The sequence below is a fragment of the Nerophis lumbriciformis genome, linkage group LG06, assembly GCF_033978685.3.
Source record: "Nerophis lumbriciformis linkage group LG06, RoL_Nlum_v2.1, whole genome shotgun sequence".
Classification (NCBI taxonomy): domain Eukaryota; kingdom Metazoa; phylum Chordata; class Actinopteri; order Syngnathiformes; family Syngnathidae; genus Nerophis; species Nerophis lumbriciformis.
The window spans coordinates 4,344,578-4,363,130 of NC_084553.2; the positions used below are offsets into that span (position 1 = coordinate 4,344,578).

An 18,553-nucleotide genomic window follows, 5' to 3' on the forward strand; every position below is an offset into this window, starting at 1 on the left:
AATGATTTTGACAGTTAATGCCAGTTATCCTGTCAACCTTTCACAAGACTTCAATTTGTTCATTGAAAGTATAAACAGTATAAACACTTTTTACAGTAAACAAATGGTAAAACAGTACTAAACAATTCCATTAAAAAAAAAATTGGTGTCATTATTAACTTTCTGTCCAAGCTTGTATAATCTACTGCCTTGTTCAATTGTAAAAAATATTCTGTGCCTAAAATTCACATTTCTATCACAATTATCATACTGTAAACATGGTAAGCTAACTTCATTAAAATTAATAGTCCTGTCAATAGCATGGAATTACAATTCAAATGTAGTTTTTTTGTAAGCCTTTCAAAAGAATTCAAAATGTGAAAAATTAATGAAAATTAATTTAAGCCATCAGACACTTGAAAAGTGGCACATCACATCTCTAATGTAATCATTTGAACTTTTCAACAGAAGTAGCACTGCAAAAATATTAAGGACATACTTCTGTATTTTGGTAGTTATGCTGTCAACATTTAACAAGATTTCTTCAACTTGGACTTGAAAGCATAAATAGTATAAACAATTTTAACAGTATAACAGTACTAAACAATTCCAATAGATAACATTGGTGTCATTACCTTTTTGTGGCTAAAATCCAAAGTTTTCCACTTGTATCCCTAGCAACGGCATTAGACTTGTGTTTTTTTGTCCCAACGTGGTCTTTAGCATCGCTAATTCCTCCGTGTCCGATCGAAAAATCTTGTCTGCGCAAGGTGCAATTCGCGTAGTTTTCACCCTTTTTGGAACGGATAATTATTCCCGGATAGGCTTTTGAATATTCTTCACGGAATGACTGCAGTTTTCTTTTCGGTTTATGACTCGTTTGCGATTTTTCTCCGGCTGATTCCATGATCGTTCGCTCGTTTGGAAACAATGGCCTCGTGCTTGGCAGCGGTGCTATAAATAGCCTCGCGCATGGCATTCGGAATGGCTCGATAGGAAGTTACGGGAAGCAGTGTCGATTGTCATTGTTGTTACGCCATTTCGTGAATAAAACTTTTTTTTAAAAACGAATTTTTTATCACTGCAACTGTAACCCGGAATAGGTTGATGAAAACCGTACTAATTACGGGAAAACCGGAGTAGTTGGCAGGTATGCGCATTGTCAGAATAATTGTATCTAAGTTATCACCAAACTTTGTGTTTCAATGAGTTCCCGGCAAGCAGACAAAATCTGCCTTTGCTCTTACCAATCAAAAGGCTTGTAAAACTCCACTGTGTAGGATGGGAAGCGACATGAAGGTCTCGGTTTCTTTGATGTACCGTATTTTCTGCACTATTAGCCGCACCTAAAAACCACAAATTTACTCAAAAGCTGACAGTGCGGCTTATAACCCCGGTGCGCTTTATATATGGATTAATATTAAGATTCATTTTCATAAAGTTTCGGTCTCGCAACTACGGTAAACAGCCGCCATCTTTTTTCCCCGTAGAAGAGGAAGTGCTTCTTCTTCTACGCAAGCAACCGCCAAGGTAAGCACCCGCCCCCATAGAAGAGGAAGCGCTTCTTCTTCTACTGCAAGCAACCACCCGCCCCCGTAGAAGAAGAAGAAGCGCGCGGATATTACGTTTCATTTCCTTTGTGTGTTTACATCTGTAAAGACCACAAAATGGCTCCTACTAAGCGACAGGTTTCCGGTTCATGAAAAGACGCAATCTCTCCATCCGCACACGGACTACTATTTCACAGCAACTGCCTAAAGACTTTCAAGAAAAGCTGGCTACTTTCCGTGCATATTGTAAAAACAAGATAGCTGAAAAAAAGATCCGGCCAGAGAACATTATCAACATGGACGAGGTTCCACTGACTTTTGATATTCCTGTGAACCGCACTGTGGATACAACGGGAGCACGTACGGTGAATATTCGCACCACAGGGAATGAGAAGTCATCCTTCACTGTGGTTCTAGCTTGCCATGCTAATGGCCAGAAACTTCCACTCATGGTGATATTCAAAAGGAAGACCTTGCCAAAAGAGACCTTTCCAGCCGGCGTCATCATAAAAGCTAACTCGAAGGGATGGATGGATGAAGAAAAGATGAGCGAGTGGTTAAGGTAAGTTTACGCGAAGAGGCCGGGTGGCTTCTTTCACGCAGCTCCGTCCATGTTGATATACGACTCCATGCGCGCCCACATCACGCTGGTTTTTAATATATTATTAAAGTTTGACTGACCTATCTGACTGTTTTTTTGACATTCCTTTAGCGCAGTTAGATGCGGCTTACAACACGGGGCGGCTTATAGGTGGACAAAGTTTTGAAATATGCCGTTCATTGAAGGCGCGGCTTTTAACCCAGGGCGCCTTATGGTGCGGAAAATACGGTAATGAAAAACCGAATTTTTTATCACTGCAACTGTAACCCGGAATAGGTTGATGAAAACCGTACTAATTACGGGAAAACCGGAGTAGTTGGCAGGTATGCGCATTATCAGAATAATTGTATCCAAGTTATCACCAAACTTTGTGTTTCAATGAATTCCCGGCAAGCAGACAAAATCTGCCTTTGCTCTTACCAATCAAAAGGCTTGTAAAACTCCACTGTGTAGGATGGGAAGCGACATGAAGGTGTCGGTTTCTTTGATGTATTGTAATCCACGGGATTGATAATTGATTCATTTTCAACCTCTGCTTCAAATGAGGAAGTCGCAGCTCTGAACGAGGTCACGGTCGGCGCGCATACCTCGTGCTCCTTCTCCTGCAGGACGAGGACGATGTCGCCCGGCTCCACTCCGGGCGCCTGGTCCGCCTCGCCGCCGAAGGTGATCTTCTGGCCGTGTTTCATGCCTTTGTCCACGTGCACCTCCAGGATCTTCACCTCCTTCACCACCTTCTTGCCCTCGCACTTCTTACAGCGGTCCTTCTCGCTGATCACCTCGCCTGTGGAGGGAAGCGAAGGTGGGAAAGCGAGCGGGCGGCGAGAGTCGTTTTGATGCCGGGGCCTACCTTCGCCGTTACAGTCGGTGCACACGGACTGCATCTGTTGGACCATGCCTGGCGCCAGCTGCCTGATCATGATGCGCATGCCGCGCCCTCGACACGCACTACATTTTTGTACGGCGCCCGTCTTGCCGCCTTGCCTGCACATAAACCCCCCCGTATGGTTTACAAGAATGTTGTCACGGCGAGGTGCCGGCGGCCATGACGTACCCGTTACAAGTGCTACAGAGTACATTCTTGCTGAGTTGCAGTTTGGTCGTCTTCCCGTTGTAAACGTCCTCCAGTGACACTCTGGGGGGGAAAAGAACATATTTATCATTAGCTAGTATTAGATGAGCGTTAGCCTTCAGTTATAACAATATTAGGGATGTCACGGTATGAACATTTCTTATCACAGTTATTGTGAGCAAAATTCTCACGGTTATCATTATTATCGTGATAATAAACAGCAATGTTGTGACACTTTTAAACAGGACAATACTGCCATCTACTGTACATGCATATGTGACCCACCCATAATGTGTCACATTTTTGTGTTGATTGATTTATTTTATTTTGTGGTTTGAATTAGTTTTTGGAGCTGTCATTACAGATTTATCAGTATTCACATTGGTCAGTAGGGGGCAGTAGGGCGTTTCTTCCCAATTGAATGCTATCACCTGCAGACCGGAAGTGTCTTGTCATTCTGATGAGCGCGACCAGTCTGTGAACAATTGAGACGTCCTGTGTGCTTTTTCCTCCTGTATAACAGGTTAGTTTTGGTGAATCAACTCACTGAATAATATCCATGTGATCTTTATAAGTTTAAGTACACATTCCGATGGTGGAGCCTAACTCTAAAGTGTTTTTGAGTTGTAGTTTGTATTTGTGAATGAATCCAGTGCACAGCTGCAGTAATCAATACGACGACGTGAGCGCGCAATGTTTATATAGGAACTTCTGATCCTAATTCAGACTCCCAAATTAGAGCTCCCGTTTTCTTATTGATTTTATAATGTATATTTGTATAATGTGTGTGTTCTGAAATAGTGACAGAGAATAGAACAAGGATGGCCAATTCAACCCTTAACTCAACAATGAGTAGATGAGTGTTATGTGTGTGTATATGTGTAAATAAATGAACACTGAAATTCAAGTATTTCTTTTATTTATTTATATATATATATATATATATTATATATATGTATACATACATATATATATATATATATATATATATATATATATGTAATAAAATATATATATACATATATATATATATATATAGCTAGAATTCACTGAAAGTCAAGTATTTCTTATATATATATATCTTAACCACGCCCCCAACCCACCCCCGACCACGCCCCCCACCTCCCGAAATCGAGGTCTCAAGGTTGGCAAGTATGATGTAATCAAGCGAGTGTCGTTAGCATTAGCTAATATGCTAACACATTTACGTGTGTCTGTGTTAGTGTTATTACCTTACATTCTTTTTGTATGGTTTCAGTTTCACAAATTCCTCAGTAAATTCACCAAAACGCCACCGTGGAGTTATTCTGTTTAGCTGAATGGAGAGCCATGACTTCTGTTTTGTTTGATGAGACGTCTTACTGCCGTGTTACGGACACCCTCGGCTCGCGGGCCGTAGTTTGGACACCACTGGTTTTATCCCTACCTCAGCATAGCCACGTGGAGATACTGTGATCACGAGTTGTGTACCGCGAGGTTACCTGCGGATTCCTATCCCAAATGTGTACACGTTAGAGATGCGCGGTTTGCGGACACAACCGCGGAGTCCGCGGGTAAACCGCGGGTCGGGCGGGTAAAAATAGATTTTAAATAGATGCGGGCGGGTTGCGGTTGAACCAATTCGGAAATATATATACATAGTTAAATGTTGTTACCCACATACGAAAAACGAGCAGCACTCTTTAAAACAGTCAATTATTCATCAGGCACTACAGCACAACACAACAGAAGAAGAAAAAAAGAAAAAGATGGCACCGCGTCCCAGCAACAAGTGGTGCACGTGTTGTTTGGGCGCACTACAATGCAAAGGAATTAAGGCAATTGCGTTGTTTATTGTGTTTTTTTTCTATTGGAGATATACTACTATGTGTGAATAATTATTTGGCCTCGCTTTCAAGTGAAGCACATCTCCGATTGGCGACAATGTAAGGATATTTAGCCTGCTTTGTTTGTCTATTTTCATTATAATTCAAGTTTGATGATAAAGTGCAGTCTGATGGGTTTGATTTCCCCCCTTCAGCTATTTGCCTTGGCCAATAAGTTGCAGGTAATTTATTATTATTATTTATTTAATTTATTTTTGTTTAAATAGAGATGACATACATATGTTATTGTATAATTTAAGTTTGTGCACGTGATTGACAGCCTAAGGCTTATGAGGCACATTTTTTATTTATTTTTTTATTTCAACTTAAAAACGTATGTGCCTATGCCTAGAACATAGGCTATGTGTTTATCTCTATTTTCCTGCCTGTCGTTGACAATGGAGATTGTCTGATATTTTGTCCTGGCTGCAGATCAATCAATAAAGGTTCATCTTTGTCGCGAAATTGTTCACTGCTTCACTGTGCACCCCGCCCTCGTCCCTATTTGAGCATTATAACGTTAACAAGTTAATATTCATTGAAATAAATTCAGAATATTTTTTTTACCTAACGAAAATATAGGCCTAGTCTTTCTAAAACATTGTTTTAACTTCTTAAAAGCCTCGCTCTGCTTTCTGCAACTGCGCACACAAAGTGTGAGGAACGCACTCCTGATCTGAGGGCATTGGCAACAATAGTCAACACTTTCTTAATGGTAATGACAATAATATTATAATAATGATAAATAATATTATCACGCATTAATATCTCTTAGCCACTAATGCGTGGCCAAGAGATATTAATGCGTGGCACGCATTGAATGTCTCTGCTGCATTGGATCAGTCTCCTTTCTTTAACAGGCAAAAGCTTTCTAACCTCACTAATGCCTTGCATCGTCTATATTAGATATATAACAACTGGCGGGTGCGTGTGGTTTTGATAAAATGCTGGTTCGGGTGAATGGCGGATGGATGACGACTTTTTGTGATGCGGTTGCGGATGAAATAATTGCCTATCCGCGCATCTCTAGTACACGTGATGCAATACCACGTCTTACTTGAGCGGATGCACCATGTCCTCCCCTCTCCTGCGCCCGCCGTTGCGCGAGCGGCTGCCCTGGCCTCCCATGAAGCCGAAGAGTCCGCCGCCGAAGATGTGCGAGAAGATGTCGTCCATGCCGGGGCCGCCCCCGCCGCCTTCCCGCAGGCCCTGCTCGCCATAGCGGTCGTACAGCTCCTTCTTCTCGGGGTTGGTCAGCACCTCGTAGGCGAAGCTGATTTCTTTGAACTGTGGAGACAATCAGCAAATCATAAAAGACAAAAAAAAGAAAAGAAAAAAAGACCAAGTTAGAAACTAACATCTCGATTCTGCGAGGATATCAGGGGCCAATAAGGGACCTTAAACACTGCATCTTCGTACTGTACAAGGTAGGGCTGGGCAATATATGGAATATACTGGATATATCGCGAGTTTGTCTCTGTGATATAGAAAATGACTATATGGTGATATTGGAGTACCGTATTTTCCGCACTATTAGCCGCACCTAAAAACCACAAATTTACTCAAAAGCTGACAGTGCGGCTTTTAACCCGGTGCGCTTTATATATGGATTAATATTACGATTCATTTTCATAAAGTTTCGATCTCGCAACTTCGGTAAACAGCCGCCATCTTTTTTCCCGGTAGAACAGGAAGCGCTTCTTCTTCTACGCAAGCAACCGCCAAGGTAAGCACCCGCCCCCATAGAACAGGAAGCGCTTCTTCTTCTACTGTAAGCAACCACCCGCCCGCGTAGAAGAAGAAAAAGCGCGCGGATATACCGTACGTTTCATTTCCTTTGTGTGTTTACATCTGTAAAGACCACAAAATGGCTCCTACTAAGCGTCAGGGATCCGGTTCATGAAAAGACGCAATCTCTCCATCCGCACACGGATTACTATTTCACAGCAACTGATATTCCTGTGAACCGCACTGTGGATACAACGGGAGCACGTACGGTGAATATTCGCACCACAGGGAATGAGAAGTCATCCTTCACTGTGGTTCTAGCTTGCCATGCTAATGGCCAGAAACTTCCACCCATGGTGATATTCAAAAGGAAGACCTTGCCAAAAGAGACCTTTCCAGCCGGCGTCATCATAAAAGCTAACTCGAAGGGATGGATGGATGAAGAAAAGATGAGCGAGTGGTTAAGGGAAGTTTACGCGAAGAGGCCGGGTGGCTTTTTTCACGCAGCTCTGTCCATGTTGATATACGTATGTTTGTGATTGCACATTTGCGTACATTTTGGGAGTGAACAGAGTTGTTAGAACGCTGGTTTTTAATATATTATTAAAGTTTGACTGACCTATCTGACTGTTTTTTTGACATTCCTTTAGCGCAGTTAGATGCGGCTTACAACACCGGGCGGCTTATAGGTGGACAAAGTTTTGAAATATGCCGTTCATTGAAGGCGCGGCTTTTAACCCAGGGCGCCTTATGGTGCGGAAAATACGGTAAAACAATATATATATATATACGTTATTAACGGCATAAAAATAGCTAATAATACTCATATTTGTTTATAAATGTACATAAAACGTTTAGCCTCTTTAAAGACAATATGCATCACTGCACATCAAAATGACCATGTCACATATATATATATATATATATATATATGATGTCATATTGACCACGCCCCCACCGCCACATTTATCGTGGCAATCGAGAGGAAACCCTGAAAAGGTTTCCCATTTCATGGAGTACATATATTTTTTCTGTTCAAATGGAAAGAACGAATACATTTAGTAAGAAAAGATAAGGTACTTTATTTACACATTGTTTCCAGGCTTTAGTGGGCCAAAAAAAAATGATGTGGCGGGCCAGATCTGGCCCCCGGGCCTTGAGATTGACCACGGGCATAGTAGAATAGATATGGTCATCTTTAAAGATATGAAAATATATTCTTAAGACAACAAAGATCTAACTTACCTTGTCACCAGCATTTGGGTTCTTGTCAGGGTGGTACTCTTTGGCCAGCTTCCTGTACGCCTGTCAAAATAAAGTCAGAGCTTCATTTGCGTCTTGATAAAAGAAATACTTTTTTGACACTGAATTTATTAAACATAATTTTTTGCATTTGAATTGTGTAAATTTAGGTTGTTTTTTTTTTACATCAAATTATGCTGACAATCTCAGTGAACAAAAATGAGAGGACAAAATGTGTGTTTAACATTTTGTTTTTAGAATACAATGTTTTGAAATTAATTGCGTATACATTTTGTGAAAAAAATAAATAAAATCAGTGCAGAAATGTTTGTTGCTTTAAAACTCAAGACTCACTACTACGGAGGTTAATTTGTGTCTTTATTCCAAAAAAAACTTTATTTGACACTGAATTGAATGACAATTTAATTAAAAATATTGGTTGAAATATAGTGTTTTGAAATTCAATGCAAAAATATTAATTTCTTCAAAACTCAAGACCCATTTCCAATAAGTTATATTAAATTTTGACTTCGACAAACTTTATTGATCCACAAGGGAAATTGTTCCACATAGTAGCTCAGTTACAAAGGATGGAAAGTGTAAGGATGGAAAGGACAATGCAGGTATAAAGTGGACTAAAAATGTACCGTAGTAGCAATATCAAATATAACATATATGTAATATTTACATATAGGGTTGCAAAATTCCAGGAATATTCAAAGTTGAAAACTTTCCATGGGAATATATGGGAATTAATGGGAATAAACATTGAATGCAAGATCCTAGATATTGCAGCATGATTATTAGCTAAAACAACCTGATTTAATGCAAATTCAATAGAATTTCAACCCTGCACTGTGCATTCCTCCATCACATGTGCAGTGTGCACAAGTGTCCAATGATATATAATTATTGTAACTCCCCATTAATTCCCATTGAATAATCAAAAAATGGTCAATATTTCCAAACTTCCCAAGCTTAACTTCCCGTGGTAAATTTCCGGAAATTTCCCGGAAACTTTCCACCCCTTTGCAACCCTACAGTATATAATATATACTGATATATATATATATATACTAAGGCTGAAACGACGCGTCGACGTCATCGGTTACGTAAATACGTGGACGCCGTTTTAGTGCGTCGACGCGTCGCATATTTACGTCACACTACCGTCATGGCGGAGCGCAAAGCAGACGATGCGAGCGGTGCGAGCGAGGGGAAAAAGCACGCCAAAAGTCGTCAAAAGTGTGGGAGTATTTCAATAAACGGCCTAATAATGTTGTAGCGGCGAACAGCTGTCTCGTCAGCTGATGCGCGAGCTCGCAAATTGTGGCTGCTTAGCAACCAGCCAAACCCCACTTAATAAAATTATATTTTATCTTAGAGCACATCTGCATCCCTATTCACCTAGACAACCCCAGGAAATGTATATAATTCGGCATTATTTCGGCCAGTCGGCTTATATGATCAGAGCCGATCAGTTTACGTTCACGCGCAGGTATAACGTGGCGCGCTCCTGTCTCATCTGCTGGTGCGCGAGCCCGGTAATTAGACCGCCGTGTCAAATCAAGGAGTACAAAAGACGCCAGCGCAGAGTGGAAAAAGGTTTAGTTCATTACAGATAACCCAGAGTTGTGCCAAAAGTGTACCAAAACCAAAAGCTGAACGGACAGCCGGTAAGATCGCTCTTTATTTCTCTTTGTGGGTGTGGCGCACCTGTTGCGCTGGTGAGATGGGGGGGTGCGGGGGAGTTGTGTGCATGTAGCGTGTAGCATTGGTACATCCCTTCAAGTGTGGGATAAGCACAGCGAAAAAAAGCAAAACACTTGGCAGTTGTTGTATGCACACTGTGTCGAGCGGAAATGGCCTATCATAGCAGCACAACGGCTATGAACGAACATTTGAAAAGAAAACCGACAGCGTTCTTGCCATCACCATCAACTAGTCAATGGTCCGCGTGAGTATACGTTGTCATCATTACACAAAAACATGAATGTGTCATTTGTATCTGCGTTGTAAATTCATAAACTAAAACACTGTTTCGCTCTGAGTGGCGCGTTTGGCGTGCCTGTTCAGTGTTTACAAAGACGCGCTCCTCTTTAACGCTAACGTTAATTAGTTGTGCAAATACCTTTTACAACATTAACAGTTACATATACTATGTACAAACCAACAATGAACTTTCACTTTAATGATACTATCATTGTTGTGTTATTAAGCAAAATAAGCAATACTTTTACTTTCGTTGAAATGTTTACACTGCTACAGAATATTTCATTTTGCACTTTTTTGTATTGGATGTTTATCTTTATTTTTGCACATTTTAAAGCAAAATAAGCAATACTTTTACTTTTGAAATGCTTATACTATTGCAGAATATTAAGATTTGCACTGGATGTTTACTTTTATATTTGCAAATTAAAAAGCAAATAAGCTACTTTTAATTTTGTTAAATGTTAAAAGTTTTAAATGTTTACATTGTTACAGAATATTTTGTCATGTTGTTGTCAATGTTGACTGATTGGCCATACTTTTATTTTTTGTAAATAAAAGTCATGCCTTTTGAAAAAACTGGCCTACATTTATTTTTTCATCTTCATTTGAAATAAAAAAAATAATCGGCAAAAGAAAAAAATAATCGATAGATTAATCGAAAAAAATAATCTATAGATTAACCGATTAATCGAAAAAATAATCTATAGATTAATCGATAGAAAAATAATCGTTAGCTGCAGCCTTAATATATACCACATCAAAGAGCATCACAAAGGAACTTTGTGATATTATCAGCATATACACAACCAAAACAATTCAGTTACATCAGGCCTCGGCAATTATTTTGACTCGGGGGCCACATTTAGAGAAAAAAAATGTGTCTGGGGGCCGGTATATCAATTTTTAGGAACACGAATACAAAACCTCACAACAATGTCAGATTGAATGCTAAAAACGTCATGACAGACCGCCTTAAACAATTTAAAGGAATTTTACATTTTTCTATGAACGATAAAACACTGAATATTGACAAAATATGAATGTCACACCCCCTTTCGATCGACATATTTTACAATCGAGTGAAACGCGGCAAAAATGCAACAAACAGTGAAATATGAACGCGAAGGGTACAAAATAAACCCACCTACAAACTGATGTATCTGATATATCACTAAGCTTTAGAACTTTGTTGAGAAAATCTCCTTCCGCGTCTGTGGAAACGCTTCCCACCCACACTGCTTGGTGCCTCGTCTGAGCTGCTGTGACGTAGATTACCATAGTAACTAAATAGATTACCATAGTAACTGGTATATCATCCAAAAGCGCAGATTCCAACCTTTGAAGTACTTATATAGTTGAAGACTTACGGTCATTAGAAAACATCACTGCACATCATAATGGCAGCTACACTTTACATCTTAAAGATCTAAAAAAAAATATTTGGGAATGTCCGGCGGGCCAGATTGAAAAGCTTAACGGGCCGCATGTCTGAGTTACACAGATTCAGTGTCAAAAAAGCTTCAATAATAAAAACACAAATTTACCCTCCATATGAGGTAACTTATAACTAGGGATGATGCTCGAACCCGGTTTTCCCGGTTGTTCGATAAGAAAAGAACAGAGTCCTTGGACTCGAATCCCTTTTTAAGAACCGGTACCCGTTATCGAGACCACTATAGTAAAAAAAAAAAAGAGTTGGTTCTTTATACGAATCCCGTCCCGACAAGAAATGCCCTGTGGGACACCACAAGAAATGACGTCACGTAGCTCAGTCATTAGTCACGGTGGGATGTACCGTGCTGCGGTTAGTTCTCCCGGGACGCAAAACTGGCGGCTCCGGACGAAAGCGTGCAGGTAGGAGATTATTTATTTCTCATAAATCATACACATTACAACAGACAGGAACGAAAGAAAAAGAAAGCGTGCCGTTCGCACGAGAAGCTAAAGCAAAAAGTTACTTAGCACAGGAATACTAGAAGCTAGTGATGGGTCCGGCAACACCGATGCATCGGCGCATGCGTCGAGCTCATAGAGCAAAACCCTGTGTCGGTGCGCGTACCGCTTTTAGAAAGTCACGTGACCGATCATGAGCTGTTTTGGTCACGTGACCGATAAGTGAACTGTGTGAGCGGCTCTTTTCTACAGCCGGAGAAATAATAACTAAGAAGAGCAATCGTCTAAAATGTAATACGTCGGAAAAACTTTTTTTTCTTTTTTATAAAAATGTGTAAAAAATTAAATTAAAAAAATTCCCAGTCCACAATCATCCACAACACGTTCTCTTAGATTTCCATGTTATGATACATGTTCACATTATTTATTGACTGTATCTAAAAAAGATAAAAATATATTTTTATTTAAATGAAGATATGAAATAATCCTAAATGAAATACAATGACTTGGTTTATATTATTGTATATACTAGGGCAGGGGTCACCAACGCGGTGCCCGCGGTCACCAGGTAGCCCGTAAGGACCAGATCAGTCGCCTGCTGGCCTGTTCTAAAAATAGCTCAAAGAGCAGCACTTACCAGTGAGCTGCCTCTATTTTTAAAATTGTATTTATTTACCAGCAAGCTGGTCTCGCTTTGCTCGACATTTTTAATTCTAAAAGAGACAAAACTCAAATAGAATTTGAAAATCCAAGAAAATATTTTAAAGACTTGGTCTTCACTTGGAATAAGCGGTAGAAAATGGATGGATGGATGTGTCTTCACTTGTTTAAATAAATTCATTTATTTTTTACTTTGCTTCTTATTACTTTTAGAAATACAATTTTAGAGAAAAAATACAACCTTAAAAATGATTTTAGGATTTTTAAACAAATATACCTTTTAAATTTCTTCCTTTTCTTTCCTGACAATTTAAATCAATGTTCAAGTACATTTATTTATTTTTTATTGTAAAGAATAATAAATATTTTAGCTTCTGTTTTTCGATGAAGAATATTTGTGAAATATTTCTTCAAACTTACTATGATTAAAATTCAAAAAAAATTATTCTGGCAAATCTAGAAAATCTGTAGAATCAAAATTAAATCTTATTTCAAAGTATTTTGAATTTCTTTTAAAATTTTTGTTCTGGAAAATCTAGAAGAAATACTGATTTGTCTTTGTTAGAAATATAGCTTGGTCCAATTTGTTAAATATTCTAACAAAGTGCAGATTGGATTTTAACCAATTTAAAACATGTCATCAAAATTCTAAAATGTATCTTAATCAGGAAAAATGACTAATGATGTTCCATAAATTCTTTTTTTTAATTTTTTTCAAAAAGATTCAAATAAGCTAGTTTTTCTCTTCTTTTTGTCGGTTGAATTTTGAATTATAAAGAGTCGAAATTGAAGATAAACTATGTTTCAAAATTTTATTTTAAATTTTTTCTTGTTTTCTCCTCTTTTAAACCGTTCAATTAAGTGTTTTTTTCATCATTTATTCTCTACAAAAAACCTTCCGTAAAAGGGAAAAAAAATGTACGACGGAATGACAGACAGAAATACACATTTTTTTATATATATATAAATGTATTTATTTAGCTATTCTTGTTTAAATCACACTTACGTGTAACTTACAAATGCCAATATATTTATTTATTTAAGTGTGTATCAAACTGGTAGCCCTTGGCATTAATCAGTACCCAAGAAGTAGTTTTTGGTTTCAAAAAGGTTGGTGACCCCTGTACTAGGGCATCAAATCAGTGTCAGTTGAGTCGGTCCATAGGTTGCCTGTAGGGATTTTTAATGTCCAGCAGATGTCAGTATTTAGTGACACAGTATCGACACAGTATCAATACAGTTTTGCAATGTGTCGAAACGCTTCATGACGCCTCATCAACCCATCACTACTAGAAGCTAAGGTAACTTTAGCACAGGAATCATGCGCTCGAAAACCAGAATGCCAACGTAACTGTTGCAAACGCAAACAATGAAGCCACGACGAGCGACCGGAAAAGGCAGGCTTAAATAGAGTCTTTGATGAGCAACAGGTGCGCGTACAAGGCAGGTGAAAATCATAAGTAACCATGGTGACTAAAACAAACCCCCGCAACTAAAGAAGTCCAAAACTAACAGAACATAACTAAACAAAACATGATCATACAAATATAAAGGTAAAAGCCAGTAAATTAGAACATTTTGAAAAACTTGATTTATTTCAGTAATTGCATTCAAAAGGTGTAACTTGTACATTATATTTATTCATTGCACACAGACTGATGCATTCAAATGTTTATTTCATTTAATTTTGATGATTTGAAGTGGCAACAAATGAAAATCCAAAATTCCGTGTGTCACAAAATTAGAATATTACTTAAGGCTAATACAAAAAAGGGATTTTTAGAAATGTTGGCCAACTGAAAAGTATGAAAATGAAAAATATGAGCATGTACAATACTCAATACTTGGTTGGAGCTCCTTTTGCCTCAATTACTGCGTTAATGCGGCGTGGCATGGAGTCGATGAGTTTCTGGCACTGCTCAGGTGTTATGAGAGCCCAGGTTGCTCTGATAGTGGCCTTCAACTCTTCTGCGTTTTTGGGTCTGGCATTCTGCATCTTCCTTTTCACAATACCCCACAGATTTTCTATGGGGCTAAGGTCAGGGGAGTTGGCGGGCCAATTTAGAACAGAAATACCATGGTCCGTAAACCAGGCACGGGTAGATTTTGCGCTGTGTGCAGGCGCCAAGTCCTGTTGGGACTTGAAATCTCCATCTCCATAGAGCAGGTCAGCAGCAGGAAGCATGAAGTGCTCTAAAACTTGCTGGTAGACGGCTGCGTTGACCCTGGATCTCAGGAAACAGAGTGGACCGACACCAGCTGGACTGCTGCTGAGTGGTCCAAAGTCATGTTTTCTGACGAAAGCAAATTTTGCATTTCCTTTGGAAATCGAGGTCCCAGAGTCTGGAGGAAGACAGGAGAGGCACAGGATCCACGTTGCCTGAAGTCTAGTGTAAAGTTTCCACCATCAGTGATGGTTTGGGGTGCCATGTCATCTGCTGGTGTCGGTCCACTCTGTTTCCTGAGATCCAGGGTCAACGCAGCAGTCTACCAGCAAGTTTTAGAGCACTTCATGCTTCCTGCTGCTGACCTGCTCTATGGAGATGGAGATTTCAAGTTCCAACAGGACTTGGCGCCTGCACACAGCGCAAAATCTACCCGTGCCTGGTTTACGGACCATGGTATTTCTGTTCTAAATTGGCCCGCCAACTCCCCTGACCTTAGCCCCATAGAAAATCTGTGGGGTATTGTGAAAAGGAAGATGCAGAATGCCAGACCCAAAAACGCAGAAGAGTTGAAGGCCACTATCAGAGCAACCTGGGCTCTCATAACACCTGAGCAGTGCCAGAAACTCATCGACTCCATGCCACGCCGCATTAACGCAGTAATTGAGGCAAAAGGAGCTCCAACCAAGTATTGAGTATTGTACATGCTCATATTTTTCATTTTCATACTTTTCAGTTGGCCAACATTTCTAAAAATCCCTTTTTTGTATTAGCCTTAAGTAATATTCTAATTTTGTGACACACGGAATTTTGGATTTTCATTTGTTGCCACTTCAAATCATCAAAATTAAATGAAATAAACATTTGAATGCATCAGTCTGTGTGCAATGAATAAATATAATGTACAAGTTACACCTTTTGAATGCAATTACTGAAATAAATCAAGTTTTTCAAAATATTCTAATTTACTGGCTTTTACCTGTATTCATCATTTACTGACCTTTTTATAATAAAATATCTGTGAATTAGTATATACAACAGTTTTGTAATATGTAATGAATTCATTCAGTCATTATTAATATACTGAGATGAACAATATCTTATTTTCAATAAGGTTGAAAGTATTTCTCATAATTCTTCATCTTTGTACTTTGTAAGCACTATTCATTTGAACAAGCTCTTAAAGTGGATCATATCAGTACAATGTTTCACTTCTTTACTTCATCCATTCCATCATTTCATTCCACATTATTTTAGCTGTTTGCAATTTTACCAAATCATCCAACTTTAATATTTTTGACTCTATAAATAAAGTGTTTGTATGTTCTCTATAACCAACATTATGTATCGGTCTAATTGATCTTTTTTGTAACACGGTTAACGAATTTGCAGTTATTTCCCTACATTTCTGTACAATAACTCAGATATGGTAATACTATAGTAGCGAGCAGTAGAGAATGTGAAGTGATTTGTTAAACCAAATATTGTCTTTTTTTCCATATACAACAACCTATCTGGACTCGACAAAATAATCGATAAGGAATCAATTCGATAATGGGCTCGAACTCGATAATTTCTTATCAAACATCATCCCTACTTATTACTGATCAATACCAGCCATTGAGTACACGTGCTGGTCTGAATCACGTGTCAGGTGGGAACACAACGGTGACGTCACAATATCTGCATATGACGCAAGCGCGCACGACGAAGAGAGATTATTTTTACACCGGAAATTGCAAAACACATTTTCAAACATTTCTTTGGTTCGACAATAACACAATTATTTAAATTGCGAAACATTTTTTATTAGCGTCTTAAGCTGACGCGAAGCACTACAACGGTATCGACTAATCATCAAAAAGCCTTCATAGCAAATGATGTATTGCAGGCAATTTATGAAATAAACTGGATAAGTCTTTTAAGAAAATAAAAGCTTTTAAGAAAATAAAAGCTCTTGACAGGCTTTATTAGCGACATGACAACATGCACTGTTGCTACGGGAGATCACTCAAGTCAACTACACGGCCATTTTACTTTAATGTGTTTCATATTTCATTAAATATGAATAATTACAAACAATTATGGCGCTTGTCGCCGCATCGTCACGAGTCTTTAGGCCGGTTAGCATGCGGCTAATGCTAACGAGCTAACGACGCACTTCCTGGTTGCATCTTAACGAGCTCCGTTGGCCGCCTACCCACCTTCTTCAGTTCGTTCTCAGAGGAGGACGGAGACACGCCGAGGATGTCGTAGAGCTTGGTGTCGGCAACATTGGCCATGGCGTCGCTGCGGATGTTGCTTAGCGGGGGAAGGTGGACGGACAAAGAGACGGAGCCGGTGGGAAATGTTTCGCTCGCTTCCTACTTCCACTTCCGGTGAGTCAACCTCGCCGCGTGCCGGCTGTCGCCACCTAGCGGTCGAAGTATGGCGTTGCAACCGATATAAGCATTATTAGTCCATTTGGGTTTAGATTTGCTGATAAAAAAAATATGATATAGAGTTAGTTTTATGGAGGTTAATTTGTGTATTTACTTCGTAAGATTTTCAAAATTAAAAAAATTATCTTGACAAAATACAGTGTTTTAAAATTCGGTGGGCAAAAATTCAGTGCAGAAAAATACAGTGTAAAAAAATTCGGTGCAGAAAAATTCAGTATTAAAAAAATGAGAGCAGAAACAAAATATGTGTAAAAAAAAATGATGCAGAAGAATTCGGTGAATAAAAATTAAGTGTAAAAAAAAAATCAGTGCAGAAGAATTCAGTGTAAAAAAATGATGCAGAAGAATTTGGTGTATAAAAATTCAGTGTAATAAAAAAATCAGTGCAGAAAAAGTCAGTGTAAAAAAACATCCACCCATCCATTTTATACCGCTTATTCCCAGTGAACAAAAATTCAGTGCAGAAAAATACAGTGTAAAAAAATTTGGTGCAGAAAAATTCACTGTAAAAACATGATGCAGAAGAATCAGTGTATAAAAATTCAGTGCAAAAAAAAACGAGTGCAGAAAAAAAATCTGTGAAAAAAAATGATGCAGAAGAATTCGGTGTAAAAAAATCAGTGCAGAAAAATTCAGTGTAAAAAAAATGAAGAAGAAGAATTTGGTGTATAAAAATTCAGTGTAAAAAAAAAAAATCAGTGCAGAAAAAGTCAGTGCAGAAAAATACAGTGTAAAAAAATGAGTGCAGAAAAAAATCAGTGCAAAAAAATTATGCAGAAGAATTCGGTGTATAAAAATTCAGTGTAAAAAAATGAGTGCAGAAAAAAATCAGTGTAATAAATAATGCATAAAAAAATCGGTGTAAAAAAATTCAGTGTAAAAAAATTTAGTGCAGAAAAATTCAGTGTAAAAACATGATGCAAAAAAATTCAGTGTATAAAAATTCAGTGCAAAAAAAAAACGAGTGCAGAAAAAACATCTGTGAAAAAAAATAATGCAGAATAATTCGGTGTAAAAAAATTCAGTGTAAAAAAATCAGTGCAGAAAAATTCAGTGTAAAAAAATGAAGAAGAAGAATTTGGTGTATAAAATTCAGTGTGAAAAAAAATCAGTGCAGAAAAATACAGTGTAAAAAAATTTGGTGCAGAAAATTTCAGTGTAAAAAAAATGAGTGCAAAAAAAAATCAGTGTGAAAAAATGATGCAGAAGAATTCGGTGTATAAAAATTCAGTGTAAAAAAATGAGTGCAGAAAAAAATCAGTGTAATAAATAATGCATAAAAAAATCGGTGTAAAAAAATTCAGTGTAAAAAAATTTGGTGCAGAAAAATTCACTGTAAAAACATGATGCAGAAGAATCAGT

General features: G+C 38.4%; 1 protein-coding gene across 2 annotated transcripts in view; it reads right to left on the minus strand.

Annotated features, from left to right (window-relative positions):
• dnaja2a (DnaJ heat shock protein family (Hsp40) member A2a) overlaps positions 1 to 17,150 on the minus strand; it is a 33,033-nt gene extending 15,883 nt beyond the window's left edge. For both annotated transcript variants that reach the window (XR_009815588.1, XM_061963656.1), the window contains exons 1-6: positions 16,955 to 17,150; positions 8,041 to 8,100; positions 6,125 to 6,354; positions 3,185 to 3,265; positions 2,981 to 3,114; positions 2,718 to 2,914 (exon numbers count right to left, since the gene is read on the minus strand). Coding sequence is in view for 1 of the 2 variants with exons in the window: in XM_061963656.1 (XP_061819640.1) it covers positions 2,718 to 2,914; positions 2,981 to 3,114; positions 3,185 to 3,265; positions 6,125 to 6,354; positions 8,041 to 8,100; positions 16,955 to 17,032 (780 nt within the window). In the remaining variant the exon portion in view is untranslated. The remainder of the gene's footprint in view (positions 1 to 2,717; positions 2,915 to 2,980; positions 3,115 to 3,184; positions 3,266 to 6,124; positions 6,355 to 8,040; positions 8,101 to 16,954) is intronic.
• Positions 17,151 to 18,553: the final 1,403 nt, after the last annotated feature.